Here is a 23,721-nt window from a genome sequence, read left to right as displayed (position 1 = left end):
AAAGGGAGGGGGATAAATAGACGCTTAAATATCAGGTCCTCCACACCCCACCTCCTCCCTGTATATTAGATGCTGTTAAAAGATCACCAGCCCTAATCAGAATGAAAAACTGATGATTGTGGGCAGGTGCTGCAGACCATACATGAAAATGTTTTGTAATTCTTAGTAAATCGATTAAGATTGGTCAAAATGATACATAAAGTAGTCCACGTTTCCACTTCACACGCAGTCACGTGTTAGAGTGAATGCTGCAGGATGTTTCAAAGCTCATTGAATCCACCTTGCTGACTGGGTTGGTGTCTGCATACTAGATACTGCTTACATTACATGAGATCAGCATAGCATTCAGTATCAGCACCAGAAATCCAGGTCAGAGCATCTCTGCTTTGAATGCAGAATGTGTTGTTGGTGCATAGTGCCTGTGTGCTTCATTAAGCACTAAAGCCCTGTTTTACACTTCATTATACGATGATGTCCCGTGGCGAAAATAGGCGATTTACAAGATTGTATTTTTGTAAAAGAAATATATACTTTTTCGCCTGTAATGACATGCCCAAAATAGGGATAAAGTCACAATGCGTAACTTTCATGTTCTACCCGGATTTTGAACATGGGTCCCCACACGTGAGTGCCAAACTTTTAACTGTTGAGCTATAACGGAGAGCATCCATTTCCATTTGAATTTCATGCAATACCTCTTGTCAACCAGTAGTGGTCCTACCTGACCACAAGATCTAAATGTCTCAGTAGAAGAGCAGGAAGACCACCTCCAACCACCACAGTTGTGTTAGTCATTTTGTATTAACATTTTATTCACACACGCACAAAAAACTGTGGTTAATGCCAATTTCGGTTAAATGATTAAAAAAGAGTTGCAGCCTATAATGCCTCTGTCTTTAAGTGCCCTGGGTGCTTAAACCTATGCTTTTAACAAAACGCTCCACTGTCACAGTAATCAGCACGGTGTCAGGTGCACATGGCTCTTTGTTGTGTGGTATCTTGTGAGTGAGAAGATAATGTTGAATTGTGTTAAGAGGAAGACCTCCAGTGTCAGTTCCTCTGGCACACAATCTAATCAGTTTAGGGGTTCAAGGCATTGTGTACTGCTTACAATGTGGAAGGGACCGAGCGTTGATGGCAACACAAAACCTTCCCCGCGATCTTAACAGCATCGTGGAATCTAAACAGAACAGAGGCCATGAATTCCATGGCCAAAAACAGAAGTTGCCAGAAGTCCTGTCCAGCTGAATGCTGCTCAACACCTGCTGTTGACAAGCCAGCCGGGATGTAACCCAGAGGCCATGCCACCTGTCACACTTAACTAGAGCCCGACCGATGCCAGATTTTTGGGTCCGATGCCGATACCGATTTTGAGAGTCCTGGACCACCGATTGCCGATGTTTTTGACCGATATTTTGTAATTAAATAAAATGATAAAAAATAATTTTCAAAAACGTATAAACTTCATTTTTTCATTAAAGTTAAGACTACAAGATTGAGAACATTTAAATAAAATGCAATCACATTATTACAAATAAACATGAATACAATTATTTGAAAACTTTAGTTACTAGTCACTTTGTAGATTTTAATTATTAATATTATTACTAAACATGCATTAACCACAAGTCTTCAGCCCTTTTTAAACTTCGGCTATTTGCAGTGGTGGAAAGTAACTAAGTACATTTACTAAATTACTGTACTTAGTACAATTTTGAGGTATTTGTACTTCACTTGAGTATTTCCAATTTCCAATACTTTTACTTCTACTCCACTACATCTCAGAGGCAAATATTATACTTTTACTCCACTACAAGTATTTGAAAACTTTAGTTATTAGTTACTTTGAATATTTTGATTATTATTACAAAACATACATTAACCACTTCAGCCCTATATAGGGCCATTTGAAATTAGCTGATCTGCAAGCTTGTAGATCTGCTATTTTCAAAAGATTTTTATACATTTGAGAACTTGAAATTGATTGAAATTTGATGCCAATACTTTTACTCAAGTACATTTTGAAATTCAGACTTTTACTCGTAACAGAGTATTTCTATATTGCAGTATTGATACTTTTACTTAAGTAAAACATTTTAGTACTTTTTCCACCACTGGCTATTTGAAAATAGCAGATCTACAAGCTCACAAGTCACAGCATGTTGCTATGCAGTGCTTTGTGAGCTTGTAGATCTACTATTTTCAAAACATTTTCATACATAATGATATAAAGGAGTGTAGTGCACTTCTAAATTTAGGATTTGGTTTTGGTCAATTGATTTAGTTTTCATATTACATTGACATGACGCTGTCACCGCATCCTGCAACAGACGTGCTCATGCAGAGCCCGTCCATCGATTGGTTGTGAAATCGCCCTGACAACCAACAACAACCAATAAAACCCACAGCTGTCCCTTCGGACTATAGGATCCATTCTAAACTATGGGATTGTACAACTTGCGTCGAGTCACACAGGCTTGAGGCTTTGAGCACAACAAAACTGTGTACCTTGTATTTTAGAAATGAACAAAGTCTTGCTGAGAGCAAAATGAACGGCCCAAGGTAAGGGTAATGCTTTACAAAGTTGTAAGAGGAATCCCTAGGCTTCATCTGACTGACCATCTTGTCCGCGTCTGATGAAAAGTGAAAGTACATGAAACTCGCCCCAAATCACGCTCACCCCCATTCTTTTTCGCGGACCGACGGTTCTTGCATTTGTTTGATGATAAGGTTAGAACATAGTTTTACTGTGGTTACGTTTAGAAATAAGGTTAGGTAGGTTTAGGCATAGTTTACTGAAGTTACGTTTGTGAATACCGCAGGATTTTCCCCGGGGCGATTGTGTTTTAGGGCGACTGTGTTTTGGGGCGAGAGTTTTGGTATTCACCGTGCGTCTGCCAAGCCGCACTCCTCCGCTCAGAAACAGCGTGGAGATGTTAAATTAACGTCTCACTCAGACAGACGTTAATATATATTTCTTTAGCGATATACAAGTAGCTTAGAAGATTGTAGTTGCCTATGCCCAATTACCCATAAAAATATATACCTAACAGTTGCATCATGATCCATAAATTAACGAGCCTCGCGTCGAGTCATTCATATCATTTATTAATTAATTGAGCTTGGTCTCTCTAGAAGGCATTGTAGTGGTAGATAAGTCGTAAAGCGCTTTGAGTAAGTTTGAGTACTTAGAAAAGCGCCATATAAATGCAATTCATTATTATTATCATTATTATTATCTCTCAGTATTATTGAGAGATTGTTGAGAAAAACGAGCAATCTTTGTGGATTTCACATAAATAAATATAAACACCTTTACCGCAGCTGCGCAGCAATTGCACAATCAGTGAAAATATTATTGACAAAAACATTGGAATGATTGTTGTAAGAATTGAATGAGCTAAAACCTTTTAAACAAAAAAATTACAGTTTTCATACTATCATTTATTAACATTGAACAGCACCTGTGCCCCTCCTTCTATTTTATTTTATTATTATATAAGATGATGTTTGGCAACATATGTGATGTCTATTGTTTGTTTTTTTGTTTTATGTGTTTTGTTTTTGAAAACTTAATAAAATTTAAGTGGAAAAAAAAAACGAAAAAAAAAATGAAAAAAAAAAATGAAAAAAAAAACATCGGAACATCGGTGGAAATAATGACCGATGTCCGATGTCAACATCGGGGTCCAAAATGACCGATGTATCGGTTCCACCGATGTATCGGTCGGGCTCTACACTTAACTTCCCCACCAAACTCCAGCAATCAAAACACACAAGGTGGTGTAGGGGAAGCGTAGGATTTGTCATGGCCACACAGGTGTGGCAGGCTTGAGAGAGAGGAATGAACAGTACTTGTGTGTGTGGTCCTGTACTCCCGCCCCTCCCCCTCTCCCTGCCTCCTACTTCAGTAGTTCTATATACCACTTCCCACAAATCACTTGACAAATGGCTCAGGCCACAGGTGCAGCTGGAAGGGGTCCCCCTTGCCCCCCAGCTGTGCCTTGTCCTCCTTTAGCATGGGAATGAGGGACTGACGTTCCCTATCGCTAACAGCTGTTGTGTCGGCGTGAAGCCCACCTCTTCGTCCTCTTGCCCCCCTGTGAGCCCCGGATCACTTACACTTCTCAGGGCTCTCCCTGACTTGCCCCCTTCCTCCACTGGTCGGAACGGCAGGAGGACACAGTGCGCCACCCAAACCGCCGGGCAGCCTGCCATGACCACGACGTCTCCTCAAGGTCTTTGGCGCGTCACTCACAGCACAGCAGAGTCAATAAAGTAAACTGTTGATGTTGCATGCCGAGGAGCTGGAGTCACGCAGTCTAGAGATTGAGATAAAACGGAAGGTTCGGGAGCTGTTATGTCACAACTCGTGCAGTGCAGCTGGTTGCTGCGTTCAGAAAAAAACCCGTCTGTCATTGTGTTTGACTTTGCCTGGCTAGCTGCTGCTGGGGTGGGGGGGGGGGGGGGGGGATTTCGCCCCCAGGAGTGTGTTTCAACGTGAAATATGTAAGTTTGTTGTGAAAACAGATGTACAATCCCTAGTCTGGGGATGTCTGAGGCTGCTGTGAAGGTGAAAGTGAAAGTTGTTCATGTTTCTCCTGTCTTAATTCTTAAACTGCTATATAACTGCTACATAGAACATTTCGCTGGGTCACAAGTAAATTATATTCCTACAATGTTTTTAATTTCAATATGTTTTCAAAAGAAATGAAATCGAATACATTCTCGAATAAATTCCATTAAATAAGTAAAAACGTTTAAGAAGTTTTACTGTGTAAAATCTAAACAAACATTTAGATGGGCTATGTTTGGTCCCAGCGAGACATAACATTTCTCTTTTGGGTCTCCAGCTAAAAAGTTTGGGAACCACTGCTCTGGTGCCCCCAGACACACCTGCTGCCACTGTCTCTCCTTGACACTCACATGTCCGCACCTGCGAGTGCTTGTCCTCCGCCAACCCGCAGCAGATGCTCTAAGTCTAAGGCTTGCCAAACAATGATTTTGTGATTTTCTAGACAAAATAATAATCATCATAGATCCCACAGTGATGTGGGTTAGTTGTATGTGTAGGCCTAATGCATAGCAAAGAGCATCCTGCTGCCTTATCCATCTTGTTAGCCAGCATTAAAACATTTAAGGAGAAAAGCCTTAAAAAATCTTTAACCACTTTCAAACTGGCATCCCTATTTTGGGCATAAAAGCAAAAAAACAAAAAGTGAAAACAGTAAATCTACTTGGATTCTCTTTTTACTATTCATCATATGACGAAGTATATAGGGCTTAAGTTACAGTATGTAAACTAGGCTATATGACAGAACTCATATCTCAACAGATGCTGTTGATAAGAATTCAGATTTCAGATAAGAGATGGGGGGGGGGGGCACACATGTAGACCTGGCCCCTCCTCTCTCATATGAAAAGCAATTTTCATTTCCTGTACAAGACAGCCACATGTATTTCAATAATAATGCTGTAGGACAGGACAAGGGAATAACGTGCCTGTTGGACCCCAGGACATAGTGTTGATTATTGCCTAACATGTGTTGTGTCTGTTAGCTGTCTGAGCTCCCACAGTGCCTTTGGGGCTTAACGTCTCAGGCCGCATCAAGGCAGAAATCACCTATCAAAGTGCCATGCATTAGAGCTGACAATTAGATCACAGGGAGCTGGTACCAGTGTCAAAGGTTCAAATGCAGCTCATGACCGCTGATGTAATTCACCACCTCTCTCTACCTTCTCTCTTTTGTCTTTTGTTTAGCAAAGACACCAGGGTTCACATCACAGTCACACCCCTATGCCCTTACTCACTGACACACACACACACACGCACGCACGCACAAACGCACACACGCACACACACACACACACACACACACACACACACACACACACACACACACGCATGCACACGCACACTCCAAATGTTGAGCCTGTAAGCACGTTTACATAATAAAACGTGCAGTGCTGTACATATTGCAAAGTTAGATACTGTATGGCACATATTGTATAGCTGAGTGGCTAGAGAGGCTGTATGGGTATTGGAAGGTTACCGGTTCGACCCTTGGCTCGCCGTTTGTCGAAGTGTCCCTGAGCAAGACACTTAACCCCTAACAGCTTCCTCCAAACACTCGATCTGAGCCATCTGACTAGCACTCTGCTGGGCGAAGCAGTAAAAGCTATTTCCCCTCCCCATAGGGGGCAGAAACTACTTCCTTTCCCTAAAGCTGAGCTCTGTCACTTTACTGTTCAAAACCTCTGTGTGCCAGGTGGCTCAGCCAGCTGACACAGACCTATGTAATGTCAGGGGGTCTGAATCCTACACCCTGTGTTGCATCATCACTCTCTTTAAATCCTCATAGTTTGGGGACCTCGGGAAAGTTAGGTAATTTTGACGCAATCAAGGCAATCTTTCATTTCCAATGAAAAGGCACAATTCTATTTTTTCTGCACAAAAGAAAAAAAGATGAAAAGGAAAGAAAAGGGAAAAAAAGATTGTCCACCCCCCCTTAATCTAACAGGCAGCGCGGCTTATCCCAAACTCTATTAGAACAATCCTGGGCCAAATAAAAGATTAGGATTCAGCCTGACGGACACCATCAGTGTCCGTGGTGGGAGATCGGGGTAGCAGGGGTTTGGAAGGGTCTTGAGTATTAGGACTGGCCTGGGATCAGGGGGTAGCCTCTCCCACTCATTACCGTCACAGAGGCACCTGTGATCACTCTACTATTCTCTTTGAGCTCTTTAAGCCTGCTCAACGGGGGGCAAGGGGGTAAGTGGGGGGTGGAGGGGGTTTCAGAGACCAGAGAAACGCTGCCAGTTTGATGCGGCGTCTTGGGGCGTGGCGCGCCCGGCTGACGACTCCCCCTCTAACGTCTGACGGACAGGATGAAAGGACAGGGTGTACACAGATAGGCCTTTGTTGTGGAGACAGGGGCTGGTTCAACACCAAACACCAACACACACACACACACACACACACACACCCACACCCACACCCACACCCACACACACACACACACACACACACACCCACACACACACACACACACACACACACACACACACACACACACACCCACACCCACACACACACACACACACACACACACACAGTCACACACACACACACACACACACACACACACACACACACACACACACACACACACACACACACACACACACACACGCAAGCACTCACACACACACACACACAACCTCAAACATGCATGGGCAGATAGGCACACAACGTTCAGCTAGCTAGGGCACTGGAATGTTGAAAAGAGAAGCCAGACACATTATTGATGATTAGCCATAGTACACATTGTATCGTGCCCTCACGTTGACGACGTGTGCGTGCTTGGGTCCGTGTATGTTGTGTATACGTTTCAGCAACCACACTGCAGTGAATACGTTGTCAACTCTGCACTAGGCCTGTCACAATTATTACATAATCGTATAATCGCAATTATTTGAGATCGTTTCCATGTTTGATACATTTTCGAATATTAAAAAAGCAGAAATAGCAGATCTACAAGCTTACAACGCGTCACTTTTGTGACGATGTTGTAAGCTTGTAGATCAGCTATTTCTGCTACATGTATAAAACTATTAAATATATCAATCATTTCTTTGTAAATGTAAGTTATTTGTCATATCTGCCCTGTGCAATTTTTGATTACATAAAAGGCAAACAGAAATTAAAATTGTATTCATATGTTCCAAGGTTCAATGCCAAACACACAATTAAATTGTTAATCGCAATTATTCATCGTCAACTTACATTTGTAATCGTGACAGCCCTACTCTGCGCTGCTGGTCTGTTGACCAAAACCTTGTGGATTTGGCCCTATAGCTCGAGCAAGTTGTCCATTACTACGTTGACCACAGGATCTGGTATGAGGAGAGCCTTTGTCAGAATGTGTCCATGAGTCAATGGTGCTGTCGTCACAGACATGATGGGGAAACAAGCTCTTCCATTTATAGGCTTGGAATAGGCCTCCCACCTGGCCCTGCCACCTTAATGTCTCATCTTTCACCCGTTTTAATTTGAGATTGTGGAGGAATCACAACCTTCTATTGTCTCCAGCATCGAAACGTGTGAATGTCATTTTCGTCTACAGCACCTTCAGAGTGCTTCACAACATTTGGAAGATTTTTAGGAAAGGTTTTAATTATTCTTTTTGAAACGTCTTGGCAGATACAGTACGACCCATGTCTGTGGTTAACCACATGAACCCTAGTGTCCCTATTCTGGGGCATGTCTTACTACTAGGCGAACATCTGGCAAAAATGGCTGATCTACAAACTCTCAACACATTGCATTGTGAGTTGGTATATTGGCTAAACAAAGGGATTCTACCGTTGCGCCTCAAGCCTTAGACGGCCGGTCCGGTGCGTCACAGGAGTAGGGACAGTATATGCAGAAGAGAGAACACTGGAGCAACACGGACAGTTTAGGCCTTTTATTTAGATCGGTGCAAGTACAACAGAATGACTGACGTTTCGGTCTTTCGACCTTCCTCAGAGTCATAGGTGGCAACAACAAGGTAAGCAGTTATATACAGAGGTGAGCATGGGCTGTGCTCTCAATAAACCAATGGTGGATGGCTCTCTGTTTAGTGGTAATTACCTAGTACTGCATGTCACAGTCTCAAGGATGCGCCCATCAGTGGTGATTAGACTTAGAATTGGGCATGTGGACCATTTAGCATATTTGCAAGATATGGAAAATAGTCTACACATATAGTGCCTTGTTAAGGTTAGTTTAGAAAAACAGTGTATAAGCAAAATTAGGCCAATGCAAAAACATTTAGAATACATTTGACTAAATAATTATTCACAACAAAGAGATAATTCACAAAGAAGATAATTCACAAAAAAGGGGGACATTCTCAAGAGTACAAAGCACACAAAAGCAAAGTCAAGAAACCTCAGGGACCGTCTATAGAAAGCATGAAAGGCTCAGTTCTTCATTTAGACCATTGGGTTCTAGGGTGTCAAGGTTATGGATCCATAATGCTTCTCTGCGAAGCAGTTTATTAATTATGTCTCCACCCCGTGATGGGACTGAAATTTTTTCAATTCCCCAAAATTTCAGAGATGCTGGAGAGCCATGATTTGCTGATTTATAATGCCTGGCCATGGCATATTCTGGGTTGTTAGTGCGAATAGCAGTTTTGTGCTTTGTGCTCCTTGGTATATTGGCTATTTTCGGCAAAGAGATTTGGTGTTAAAGGAAGCAAGTATACTGTAGATCCCTGGGGGACCTTGGTCAATGATATGGGTTCAAGTGGTTAGGGTAAAAAAAACTTGACTTTTCATCGTAGGTCGATCAAATCCATTTGGAGGAAATATGATTATGGGAAGCAGCATAATGATTAATGTGTAAAAAAAAGAGAGAGAAAGAAAAAGGATTTAAATGATGCTCCCAACAAAAGCATGCTCTCAGCATTTCACCCCCAAAATGTTTTTCTTCTCTGGAGTAATGACAGGTTTTGGCAGGAGTTTGCTGTAGTTGCCTGAATAATTTTGTCTGTATTATTTTCAGTGCCTGTTGCAATTTAAACCCAGAAGCCTAATATCTCCCTTGGCCAGGAAACCAGACATCAGTATACGTTTAGTTTCCTTTGCAGGAGACCTGGGTTTTTGTTGAGGATATGGATATTATATGACTGTGTATGGGATGTATGTATATTTGTTCATCAGATACTGTCCCCTGAACAGTCACTAGCCACCATCCATGTGGGTATCTCACCACAGGGTGTGACAAATTCCAGCAGGGCAAAAAAGACACTTCCTCTCTGTTTTTCTATCACTGTACAACGTTCCTGGCCAAACTCCAGGTACGTATTAACCATAGGTCCTAGGTTATGTCCTAAGGCCTAGAATATAAAGCCAGTTTGTTTGTTTGTCATTGTCTGTGCACTTGTTTTGCAGTTGGGTAGATGTACACAGTATCAAGCAAATAATAGAACTGCCTCCAGAGTTTAACTGCTGTGTCTACAGCAAACAATGGTGTAGTTATAAACAATAATATTGAAAATAAGAAAAGTTGTTACTATCAGGCAAGATATATTATATCTTGGCTGATAGTAACAACTTTTCTTATTTATTCAGCAGAGTTAGGCTACTGTCCATTCAATATTGACCCCACTCCTGGTAAAAATCTGAAGAAGAAAACCCTCATACTTTGCAAAGGCTGACAGAGTTTTGCTCATAGCGAGACCCCCTCCCACCTGATGTAGACACAATGTTTAGCCTGTTGACCTTTAATTAGCTGTCCTGTGGTTGCGGAGCAGTGCCGGTGGGGGCTGTATTGATGCGTGCTGCCACTGTGTGCCGGGGAGCAACCCGCCATTCGCTGCCGAGCATCAGACGCGAAAATAAATAAAACATTCCTTTTGCTCTTTTAATGAAGTCTCCGCCACAGGGTGAGCTGCTTAAAAATTAATGTGCCGGCTTAAGAAGTTGCCAGCCCAGCGGGAATAATTAACACGTTCTTTAAAGACCACGGGACTGTTTGCCGGTGCCTTGGAGACGCATTGAAACCCATGTAACAAGTTGGTGGAACGTCCCCCTCGCGCAGTCTTCTGTGTGTTCTGGTATTCCGCCGCTTGATGAGCTGCTGCTGGCAGCAGTTCGGGGATGTGTTGGGGGTGCGCAGGCACTACTCGTAGGGCCGGCCGTTGTTTTTCTGTCAAGACACAAGATAGAGTGTTGTGGTGCATTCAGGGGAGCTGAGAGTGCTGGGTCATCATGGCCTGGTAGTTGAGGGAAGGGGGAGGGTTGCTCTACTGATGTAGAAAGCCAAGTCAAGTCAACTTTTACTTAATTAATTAGTACACAGGGGACGACCTCAATGTGCTTTAAAGAAGAAAAAGAAATGCATACAAAATGTAGAATAATAGTGAAAATGAACAACGACACAAAATACACAGGCCTAATAGCAAAGAAATAATGAAAGAGTTTTATTTCCAAAGAAGGAATACCTAACCACTTACACAAAGAGAGTGCACATGCGTTCATGCATGTCGGTGGGAGAAAGACAAACGATGGGGGTGGTACAGACCTGCGTTAATGGCAAGCACCAAGGCTAGGATTTATTGCACATGAAGAGGCTATCTTTGATGAGATTTGCAGTAACTTCCTTATCTCTCTACGTGAAAGAAGGGGGCCTGAACCCTTTTCTGTGAATGACTGTCACCCAGGGAACAGAACAGGCTCCATGGGAAGATTTGTGCCAGAGGCTACCTCACAAAGAACCACCCCACATCAGTACGGACAGGCGCCTCTCATCGTCACCATAGAGCTCTGTGTGTGTGTGTGTGTGTGTGTGTGTGTGTGTGTGTGTGTGTGTGTGTGGGGGGGGTGTGTGGGGGTGTGTGTGTACTTGCACACGCACACACTTTGAAGTTAGCTACTGTATTGTAGGTCATGCACAGTATTTGCCAGGTGTCTGAGACCACACCAATGTTGTGTGTTCACATAACCCCCTCACCTGCCCCCTCCCCCTAGAAACACAGGCTTAGTTGATGGTTTTCACAACTTAAAAATAAAATCATGTGGATCTCTGGATCCACATGTGAATAGTGCGATTCCAATGTGGACGTCGGACTTCATGTGGCCAGCCTGTAACGTCAGTCATCTATAATGTCAGTCGTCTATGACTATGACATTCTGTATCTATGACTCCAAATTTGGCCACGGTTCCAGCCGGATCTGAGCCCCATTGACTGATTATGAAATTAAAGTTAAATATTTCAAAAAGTATAAAACGTATAGTATTGTGGAGGTAGGCCTACTTCTGTGGTCTACTGGCAAGCACAAGAAGACAGACAGACAGACAGACAGACAGACAGACAGACAGACAGACAGACAGACAGACTTGAAAGACCCCCTTCTAGATGGCTCACCTCTTAGGAGCCTCGCTGTAAAAAGTCCAAACCCCATTGTTCATAGCTGTGCATCAGTCACCCTGCACACGTTACCTAATGTGCACAGTGGTGGAGACCGCATTTACATCATGCTAAACAGAATGCTAGCTTGCCGTTATCTTCTGAATATTCCGTTTAAAATGTAGGACTCCTTTTGAAAATGTTGAAAATGTTGAAAATTATTTTAGAAAATTTGCCCACAATATGGACGCCAGGGTTATAATGTGGTTAAACTGAGCTTGGGAATTCCACTGTGTCTAGGGGCACTACCCAGGGCTAGCCTACAGCTAAGACAGAAATATGCAGAGCAGACACAATCCACATTCCCTGAAAGCTAGGCAGCATAATTTGGTAATTTTCCCTGATTCCACTAACCCCCCCTCCCCCCTCCCCACTCACACCCCCCACATTGTCGCTACAAAATCCCACGTTCAAATCAGGGTTGACAACAAAAGTTTATCAGCATCCACATGCATGGGGCGTTATTTCATGGCTGGCCAAGCGTGCAAAGGCTTAAGCCATTCAATTGAGGCTGACTGGTTGGTCACAGGTGATCTGGACCATTGTGGGGGGTGAATAAGGGAGATAAGGGAGATGAGGAGCAGCATGACGTCTGATACAGAGCCAAGCTCATGGGCTTCATCTAATGTTGTGACGACCAGGATTAGCGTGTGATGCTATTGTGTGTGCATTAGCTCCATAATGAGCTACTGTATGCACAGAGCTGGGTCAGGAAGAAGAGGCTACCCCCCACAGTGTGGATTGTCTCAGCTCCATTGTCTTTCTCAGAAACACAATCACTGTGTCGCTGCCACTAACTCATTTCTTGCTGTGTGAGCCAAAAACAGTCTCTAACCCCTTTTATAAATGTGTGGCCATTTACATAAATGCATCCTCTCTGTTTACCATTAGTTTTAGGATTTATGTCAGATTTGGGGAAAATACTGCATATATGTGTTTTGCATTTACACATTAACCACTTTCAACCTGATGTCCTTATCGTGGGAATGTCACATAGGCAAAAATGGAAAAAATACATAAATAATAGAAAAGGTAAAAAATACTACTTGCAGCTTGTAGGTCGGCTATTGTTGCTATTTTTGTATGACACCATTGTGCAATGAAGTATAACATAGGGCTTAAGTGGTTAAACTGAACTGTGCAACTGTGAAATCTTCCTCTTGACATGCAGGGCACAAAGCCATTCATCTGACTGATCCTGACAATCATGCTCATCCTCTACAGTATGTTAGCAAAAATATCATCAGATTGCACCTGAAAGGGAGCTCATCTGTATACTACAAGACAATTTTCAGGAGCTGTCATAGATGCATTTGGATAAATAGGCAAAATATCTTTTATGTAATTTTTCTGCCATTATTTGATAGTCAGTGGAGAGATACAGGCAACAGGGAGAATCAGAGAGTGACTTGCAGCAAACAGGTCAGGAATTGAACCCAGGACTCACTGTCAAGCATCAGAGGCTATGTGGTATGCGACCTAACCATTCAGCTATCGGGTCGCGCCCGTGATTAGGCAACGATAATATAATTCTTTATTACATAAGATAATTTAAATTCGAGACCCTATTTGCATCTCAGTTTGTCTGTCTATCTGGAAGTTGTTGGTAGCTGACCCACTCTCTTTCTCTCCTTGTCTTCTATGACAAGCCAATAATTGTGGGTCTCATGGCCGAGTCACTGGCCAGGTCCTGTCAACACGTCCAAATATTCATTTGGAATATTCACAGTTTTTTTTGTAGACTATACACTCACTCACACACACACACACACACACACACACACACACACACACACACACACACACACACACACACACACACACACACACACACACACACACACACACACACACACACACACACACACACAGATACGAGTTTGGATTGTGTCACAAGGTCATGTGTGTGTGTGTGTGTGTGTGTGTGTGTGTGTGTGTGTGTGTGTGTGTGTGTGTGTGTGTGTGTGTGTGTGTTTGTGTGTGTGTATGCACGTGTGTGCGTGCAGGCCTGTGTTTGTGCGTGCGTGCGTGCGTGTGTGCGTGCGTGTACAGTACATATGTTTGTATCTTTGTCCCCAGGTTGGCTTTGGAAGTCAAATCCCCACTGAGTCTGCAGGGCTAATCGGATTAAATGAAAAGTTACCGCTTCTGCGGGACCCCAAAGAGACGCACGTCATCTTTTTTACATCCACGTCTGTGACAGTGTAGCTCTTCTTACCTCCACAGCACACCCACTATCTCCCACACACCATCACATCTAGTCTCCTTGAAAGACAAACATCGACGATAAAGAGTCTTTAACCTTTTGCTTAGGGGAAAGAGGGATCGAGAGGGAGTTCTTGTTTTGTCTTGCTGCAGGTGGGGAAACAATAGCTTGAGCGTCATCCTAAGCGCCACGGCTGGTTGAGCATAGTTCTGGGGGCCTCACGGCACAGGGTGAGGGTGGGAGGGAGCTAAAAGAAGAGAATGAAGCCCCATCTTGGTGCTGAGCAAAGGAGGTCGGGAAGGGGCTTCACGTGAGTGTGTGTGTGTGTGTGTGTGTGTGTGTGTGTGTGTGTGTGTGTGTGTGTGTGTGTGTGTGTGTGTGTGTGTTTGTGTGCGTTCGTGCGTGCGTGCATGTTTGGGTGAGTATTCACATTCGCTCCAATTCAGCCATTCAGTTTAAACTCAAAAACATTTGTCTGCAATTTCCGGTACACAAGATGTGGTCTGCTTGAAAGGAACAGCTAACTGCTAATTTGTACTGCATCCTGGGGCGGCCATAGCTGAGTGGTTAGTGAGCCCGCCTAGGGAACCAGAGGCCCTGGTTGCCCCAGGTTCGATTCCAGGCTATCCCAGCATATGTGTCGATGATATGAAATTTGTCCCTGAGCAAGACTCTTAACCCCAATTGCTCACAGGTTCTCATTGGAAACAAGACCGCAAGGACTTTCATGAACGACCTGTTAAAAGGAATTATCCTTATCCTTATCCTTATCGCAGCACAGCCCTTTTGACAGGTGTCACTCAACAGAAATGATTTTAAGCTGGAAAAAGTGTTGAAGGATTATTTTCAGTTGAAAATAATGATCACGTCCAGGGGGACTTGTCTGTCCTTTAACCACATGAACGCTAGCGTTCCTATTCTGGGCATGTCATAATAGGCGAACATGTAGCAGAAATTGCAGATCTACAAGCAACATGTGAGGTTGTAGATCGGCTATTTTCGGTGAAGAGATTTGGTGTAGAGGGAAAAAAGGATAGGACCAAGTATAGACCACTGGGGAACCTCCGTGAGCTGAAGTATATAGGGTTTAAGTGGTTAACTGCATCGTTAGTGCTCCCTTAGTCTCAGTGATGCTTGCTGATAAGTTGGGTTGAACCCAATTCAAGAGCCAAAGTGCCTAACTATAAATATGTCAAATGATTGCATGAAACATGACTTTGAGGCTTGAAAGCTGATGTAATATGTTTTCACAGGCCTGCAGCTGCAATGAATATGTACCTTATGGTTTCATTGTTGAGACATAATTCTACCAACCAATATGTGCGCACGCCGGCCGTCCATAGTTTTTTTCTCTTCCTAAGCATGTTGTGAAAATATGTCCTGACTTTATGAGACTTGGAGACGGCTCCATTCCCTGAGCTGTTAGAACACCTTGGAACCTCCCTCTCTCTCTTCAAAATCTGCTCACCCCCTGCCATACCAATGCTTCTAACAAGGCATTACTTACTCACGGAATGTCTATTTAAACAATCTGTAAAACAACCAATGTAAAGGAAAACATCACCTGCTCACCGGTTGTGAGGTTGTAGATAACCTATTTCCGGTGTGCAATAATGGGACTCCCTCTTTCATTGGTGTGGTCGCCCAGGTTGTGCCTAAACCCTAACATTTAACTTCACAAAAACTATGCCTAAACTTAACCTTAACCCTAACCTCACAGACATTATGACTAAACCTAACCTCAAAACCCTGTCCACCTGGGCAGCGAAACACAGAGACTCTCCCGTGCGTTAACGGCACGCAACAAGTATCAATCGCCTCTTAAATCCGATTGTCCCTTCGACGAGGATGGGATTCGAACCCACGCGTGCAGAGCACAATGGATTAGCAGTCCATCGCCTTAACCACTCGGCCACCTCGTCTTATCTTACATATAAAAAAAGAAGAAAAAACAAGACATGACTCAGTCATGTATACCAGCATGCTTTATTTTTTTTCTCTCTCTCTGTGTGTGTGTGTGTGTGTGTGTGTGTGTGTGTGTGTGTGTGTGTGTGTGTGTGTGTGTGTGTGTGTGTGTGTGTGTGTGTGTGTGTGTGTGTGTGTGTGTGTGTGTGTGTGTGTGTGTTTGTTTGCCGTGTATGTGCCGTGTATGTGCCGTGTATGCGCGGCTTGTTTTCATAGACCTGGTTTCTGATTTGTCTCGCAGAATCTGGCAACACTGCTAGTGGCTCCCCATTGGCTTAGACCTGTTGCTTATTTCTCTCGCAGAATGTGGCAACACTGCTAGGCCAGAACGGACGCTACGCAGCGCGTATACAGAGGTGTAAAGTAACTAAGTACATTTACTCAAGTACTTTACTTAAATTTTGTCCTATATATTACTCTGTGTCACGGCGATTTGAAGCGACGGCAGGCATGCATAGTAGCCTTAGAGGCGAGAGGCGTGTCTAGTACCATAGCTTGGGAGGACGAGACCGCCCGTTCAGAGTATAGGAAAGTATCCCCATTGGCTTAAAGGACAGCCAATGATCGAAAACATGTCGAGAATATGTCGAGAAATGACTAGTGCTGAGTCTCTTTGTAGACCTGGTAGATGCTGGTAAAAACATACGTAGGTCTTCTTGTCTGTGCGTGTATTTTGTATGTGTATCTGTCTGTCTGGACAGATCTGCCGTAGGGCTGGGCGATATGACCAAAATCTCATATCCCGATATAGCTCATTTTATATCCCGATACGATATACATCACGATATAGCACATTTTCGGTAAATTCAATTAATGAATAGTTCACATAAAATTGCAATGTGGAAATGCAGTTTGAAATGATATACTCAACAAATAAAGGTAGTAGGTAGAGATGCACCGATTGGAAAATCCTTGGCCGATACCGATTTCCGTTTTTTTAAAAGTCTGACCTACCGATACCGGTTTTACCGATACCGATATTCTATTTTCTAACTAGATTTTTTTTCAGGCTAAGTACAAGTACTTAATTTTGTGTATTTGCCAATACAGAGAACCAATAAGATTAAACCAGGAAAATAGCACTTATGCCATATCATAATAGTACAATATCCAAAATCACAGACGATATCCAGTCTAATATCATGATATGGCTATAATATTGATGCCCTAACGATGCAACGAAAGGCCTAAAGTCATTACAAAAACAAGAAGAATTTTTAAAAGAATACTACTGTTGCCTATATCATTTATTTTTTTATTTGTACCATTGCTGTTATGGCTGTTGCTGTTATAGAGCTGCATGATTTTGACAAAACTTATTATGGGTCCATATTGAGATCAGTTATTGAAATTATTATTTATTAAAAATGGTAATCTTTTTTAACTAACAAAATCTTATCTTAATGCAAAATTATTTTCTTATTTGAACTAAAAGCAAAAAGAAATAAATAAGGTTTTCCCATTCAGACACATAGCAGGACATGTCTGCATTTAATTATTTTCAAGGTGAGAAATTTACCTTATGTCACTCTAGTCCAGAGGTCTTCAACAGGGGGTCCGGGACCCCTAGGGGGTCCTCAGAGTTACTACAGGGGGGGACGCCAAATCTTTGTGTGATATGATATTTTTTTACATTAACCACTAGCATCCCATTTCTAAGGAGGACTAAAGCCAAAAATAGCAGATCTACAAGATCACAAGCTTGTAGATCTGCTATTTTTGGCAAAGAGGTATATAGGTGTAGAGGGGAAAAAAAGAGCAGACCAAGTAAAAATGTCATACAATATAGAAGGGGGTCCCTGATTCATCTCTCTCAGCTCACCTTATGTCACTGTTTTGGCTTGTTTTAACCTCTGACTAAAAATGTTACACTACTCTCTTGCTCAGTGGACTTTGTTAAACTTTCAGACGAGTCTTAACGAGCTTTAATAGGCTACAGCTGGATAGATGAGAAGACGTCTGTATAGGCACATGAATTAAACCAGCGGTGTGGAATGGATGGCTGATATCATGATCACATCACAACGTCTTTTAGAGTTGTTGTTGGAAGCTGTTTACAGCATTAAGGACTTTTCAGATGGCGCCTAGTAATTTATTTGGAATAAGAGGCAACCCTGCAGGTAGGAGGAATGAGCAGCTACTGTCTGTATGAGAGAAGTGCGCGCACACTCTTCGCATCGCATGCACACACACACACACACACACACACACACACACACACACACACACACACACACACACACACACACACACACACACACACACACACACACACACACACACACACACCAGACTGGTCCGTGTCGGTCTTTTTAAATCCAAACCACATCCATGCGACAGAAGTTCCCCCTCTTTTAGGTACAAGCTCCTCGGTTTGTGTTGGCTGGTCATCTTGTTGATCCTCTTGTTGTTGTTGCGAATTAGTACTGTTACCCTGGTCTGCTACGTCTTCCTCCATGGTTGTTTTGTTTATGCTTTAGCAGCGTGCCTCCCTGGGCATGCCGTATGTCGCGTCGGTGACGTAAATACTGCCGTAAAGCGTGTTTTGCGACATTTTGCGATATAAACGATAGAGCTTCCTATTAAACGATAGACATTTTCTACCGTCCAGACGATACATATCGACATATCGCCCAGCCCTAATCTGCCCTGTCCAAATAGACAAACACAAATACTGACGGACGTCAGGACTGGGATCAAATCCCTATTCAGGCTGCTGCTCTGGTCTGGGTCTAGAGCAGAAACAGAAACGGTGCATTTATATACAGTATGTATTCGTACAAATGACCAGATACGGAACGTGGCCGTATCACATTGGTCAATTTGCAACGAAAACCACACTTTCCGCCACGTGGAAAGCCTGGTGAAGCGAGGTTAGTCCAGATAGACAGAGAAACACAGACACAGACAAGACCTATGGCTTTTAACAGTATAGAGTATTTCGTCATAAAATACGATGAGGTGGCCGAGTGGTTAAGGCGATGGACTGCTAATCCATTGTGCTTTGCACGCGTGGGTTCGAATTCCATCCTTGTCGATAAAAACATGTTTTCTAGGTGGTGGGATGGAAAAGGGACATTTACACTAATGACAGAGAGGTGTCATCATGCTACTTTACATAACCTTGACAGGCTGTCAACCTGTGACTGATGTGTTTAGCTGTGAAATTTCTGCTGCTGTTGAGCGTAAAACAAAAATGTCATAACAAGCCATATTTGTTTAGCCAAATCTTCTTTGTCCTTCTTATTTGTTTTGTATTGAGTCTTTCCGATTAAATGACAGTCATTAATTAATTTATATAGACTATTGTGCTATCTTTTTACACATAAGGGAGCAATTCAGCATTAAAAGGCATGGTTTTCAGATAGATAAAGATATCACACCACATTGAAAAGGGCAATCCTCGTGCAGAGCACAATGGATTAGCAGTCCATCGCCTTAACCACTCGGCCACCTCGTCACATCTCACAATAAAAAAAAGAAGAAAAAAAAGAAATAAAAGAAGAAACTAAACCATAGGTCTTCTTGTCTGTGAGTGTATTTTGTCTGTCTGGACAGATCTGCCCTGTCCAAATATACAAACACAAATATTGACGTACGTCAGGACTGGGATCAAATCCCTATTCAAGTTTCTGCTCTGGTCTGGGTCTAGAACAGAAACAGAAACGGTGTATGTATGTACACTACAGTATGTATTCGTACAAATTACCGTATCACATTGGTCAATTTGCAACGAAAACCACACTTTCCGCCACGTGGAAAGCCTGGTGAAGCGAGGTTAGTCCAGATAGACAGACAAACACAGACACAGACAAGATCTATGGCTTTTAACAGAGTATATTTGCTCATAGAATATGACGAGGTGTGGTTAAGGCGATGTACTGCTAATCCATTGTGCTCTGCACGCGTGGGTTCGAATCCCATCCTCGTCGATAAAAACATGTTTTCTAGGTGGTGGGAATTGAAAATGGACATTTACGCTAATGACAGAAAGGTGTCATGATGTTACTGTACATAACCTTGACAGGCTGTCACCCTGTGACTCATGTGTTTAGCTGTGAACTTGCTGCTGTTGAACGTAAAACAGAAATGTGATAACAAGACATGGCACGTTGTTTTAGCCATATCTTCTTTGTCCTTCTTATTTGTTTTGTATTGAGTCTTTCCGATTAAATGGCAGAAATTCATTAATTTATTTATATAGACTATTGTGCTATCTTTTTACACATAAGGGAGCAATCCAGCATTAAAAGTCTTGGTTTTCAGATAGATAGCTATCACACCACATTGAAAAGGGCCTTCGACGAGGATGGGATTCGAACCCACGCGTGCAGAGCACAATGGATTAGCAGTCCATCGCCTTAACCACTCGGCCACCTCGTCACATCTTTCAAATGAATATGGAAAAAAAGAAAAAAGAAACAAAACCATAGGTCTTCTAATCTATTTGACGTCCTCGTTTCGCAAGTCTCAGTGCTGTCTGCACTATGTGACAGCTCACACCGCATAGTGATAAACACCAACAACACTGGAGACAGTCCGAGGGGAGTGTTTGGCATGCAGTGATGTGTGGGGTCAGTGACCACAGGACAGTTCGGATTACCAGCCACTTGAACCCCCTCTTATCCCCTCACTGGAACACCTGTCTCTGCTATGCCCTGATGTGTTGCTAACAGCCAGGAATACCCAGCCCCACATAACAGTCATACCTCTATGTCAAGTGTCTACTTGATCCGGGCTCTTCATTATGTAGACAAATAACACAAGAGAATATTTAGTTGAAGTGATTCTTGCCCACCACGCCAGACCGCCACAGTGCTTCCAAAGTTCAAAAAGGCGTTCATGAAGCCAAACAATGCCCTAAATTCGTGAAAAGGGCAGTGGTCTGTCGGCTCTTTTCACTCAGGCATTTCTGTGTTAAGACATGTATAAAAGTATCTGGGGTTCTCCCGTCATTGTGTGTGACTTGGCCGGTGTCGAGGAGCCAAATGAAAAAGCCCTTCTTGGCTCGCTGCATCAGCAGCTCAGTGTCACACTGGCTCGCCGTCGCATGTCTCTGTTCCCATGACAATGCTGGGTAACTGACTCTTTTGGCCAAGGCTAAGCATTGTGGGTTGGAGAGAGAGAGAAACCAGGGTAACTGTGCCATGGGAGCTGGCAGCGTCGGCTACCATGCTCATCTGTCGCCACCAGACTGCCGGACACTGGGTCAGGGACAGCCTGGGAAGACATTCCACACATACTGTTAAGTCGTCCTCAGCCAGGCTGTCACTTCACTGACTGTACACTGGAGAACATTGGATATAGCTGGGCATTTGCACTGTCTATGAAAACAGTTCTGCCAATATGCCTCACACATTTCTCTTCAAGGGTGTCAAGCCTGAGAGGATGGCGATTTATTTACTAACCACTTTCAAACATGCCGTCGCTATTTTGGACATGTGTGAATAAAAAAAAAACATTAAGGAAAAAAAATACTGTCGTACGATAAAGACTTACATGGTGTAATGATGAACAACACATTTCTCTCGTAGTCAGCTTATATATTGTATTTGACAGGTTTGCAGTTTGCCTCTCAATGAAAATAACATTTTCTGTTTTCAGATGAAAGTCTGAAAGTACCTGTCATCGTGCGTGCGACACAGTCGTGGCAGTTCTTCAACTGTTACCTTCTGAAACAGCTGATCTAATGTGTTTGTGTGTGTTTGTGTTTTCTCCAGTGTGGGCCAAAGTGGAGCTGACGATGGATGAGAGTATTGAGGTGTACCTGGGTGACTCGGCACAGATCCCCTGCCAGTACAACTTCACAGACGACAACACACCCAGCCTCGTCATGATCCAGTGGTTCGTGGTGAGTAAGAACACACACTCTCTCTCTCTCTGGCTGGATACACTCTGGGAACCCCATGGGAACCGGATGCTGTTTTTCTCCACAGAAAGTGTCAGTCCAATTGAAAAATCATGCAGGTCAAGTTCACTACAGTGCACCAAATCAGCTCACATCAAACCCAAATATCCCCCATGATGCAATGCTCCTGTACCATCATCCTGTATGTGCAGTGTGGCCAGTTGTCAAAGTTGCCATATAAATGTGTTTTAGCTCACTAACTTGTTAACTATGTTATGTACCAGTTACGCTGGGCAAGAATAGACCTGCAAGCTAAGCTTGAAGGTCTGTTTTTGTCTGCAAGTGACACCGTCACTTGGGACAAGCCTGAATTTACCACACGAACCCTAGCGTTCCTATTGTGGGAGCAAACATTCACAAGCTTACAACGGGTCACAACGCAAAAGTATATAGGGTTTAAGTGGTTAAACGGTGGGTTCAATTCTGCATTTGGTCTCTGATGTGAATTCCTGTGTGTGTCGCCCCTCAGAGGTCCACCAGCGGCACTCGTGTGCGGATCTATTACGGTGACGACGCGAATCAGAAGGTGGATGAGAGCACAGAGTACAGCGAGCGAATCATCATCTCCGACCAGCAGGACGCGCAGCTTATCATACAGGACGTCAAGTTGTCTGACGAGAGAGAGTTCTTCTGCCAGGTCAACGGGCTGGCCGCAGGCAACGCCGAGGGCAAGACGCACCTCAGGGTGTTTGGTGAGCAAGCACACAAAGACGCTCTTCCATAGCAATCAATATGTGTCCCTCTCTGTACCAACCAATATGTGTCCCTCTCTGTACCAACCAATATGTGTCCCTCTCTGTACCAACCAATATGTGTCCCTGTATCAAAAACAAGCCGTTTAATGGAACATTTATCTCAATCATTGGATGGATTTCGTAGTAAATTCTCCCCATGTGATCCAACCATTGAGTTATACAACAACAACCAATAATCAATCGGATTCATGAGGGTTTATGTCAAAAAGATTTTTGGCACACAAATAAAGTACAGGCTTTTGTAAACCTTTAATAATGCAGAACAAATTACTTTGAAGTTTGTAGTTTGTCAGCAACATTAATGCATATTTCAGTGGTTTCCTTATTAATTATCTCCGCAAGGCAGAGATCATGTTTCCCAAACAATGGGTCTGGACCCATTTTCATAGGTCATGAGTAGATGTGTTTTTTTACTCTCAAATACAAAATACAAAAAAATTACTCCAGAAATAGTGAAAATAGCATATCTACACGCTAGTGAGCTTGTAGATTGGCTATTTTCACTACACTTTTCACTATACTGTATTTGAGTAAATTTGGGTCCCAGGTAGACATGGAATTCCTATTTTGGGTTTCAAACAAAAAATGTTGGGGACCTCTGAACAACGCAGACCTTAAAGTGATTTGATTTTGAACGATAGAGGGTGCCACAAATGCTACTCAATCCAGTTTGTTGCAGAAACATGATTCTTTCACCAAATTAGGTGCAAATCATCTTGTGACAATGGGCCTCAAACCGAGTTTCGAATTTCGATACTCCATGCTGTTGTTGGCTTCCAAAATTAGTGGAAGGGGCCACAAAAAAAAACGCCACCCTATTTCATGTATGCAACATCCAATCAACCCCAAATTGGAATCGCATGTTGAGGGGCCACTATAGAGTGCACCTCCAAAACACTTTCACTTCTGCCTATAGGGGGCGACACA

At 43.1% G+C, this 23,721-nt stretch overlaps 1 protein-coding gene across 2 annotated transcripts in view; it reads left to right on the top strand.

Annotated features, from left to right (window-relative positions):
* Positions 1-23,721, top strand: part of mcama (melanoma cell adhesion molecule a) — an 81,240-nt gene that overhangs the window by 21,715 nt on the left and 35,804 nt on the right. For both annotated transcript variants that reach the window (XM_080435531.1, XM_080435532.1), the window contains exons 2-3: positions 21,852-21,982; positions 22,509-22,731. In XM_080435531.1, the coding sequence (XP_080291657.1) occupies positions 21,852-21,982; positions 22,509-22,731 (354 nt within the window). The remainder of the gene's footprint in view (positions 1-21,851; positions 21,983-22,508; positions 22,732-23,721) is intronic.

The sequence above is a fragment of the Gymnoscopelus braueri genome (genome assembly GCF_963280865.1).
Source record: "Gymnoscopelus braueri genome assembly, chromosome: 8".
NCBI classification, from domain to species: domain Eukaryota; kingdom Metazoa; phylum Chordata; class Actinopteri; order Myctophiformes; family Myctophidae; genus Gymnoscopelus; species Gymnoscopelus braueri.
Note: the sequence above shows the minus strand (reverse complement) of the source record. Positions and strands in the feature narration are given on the sequence as shown.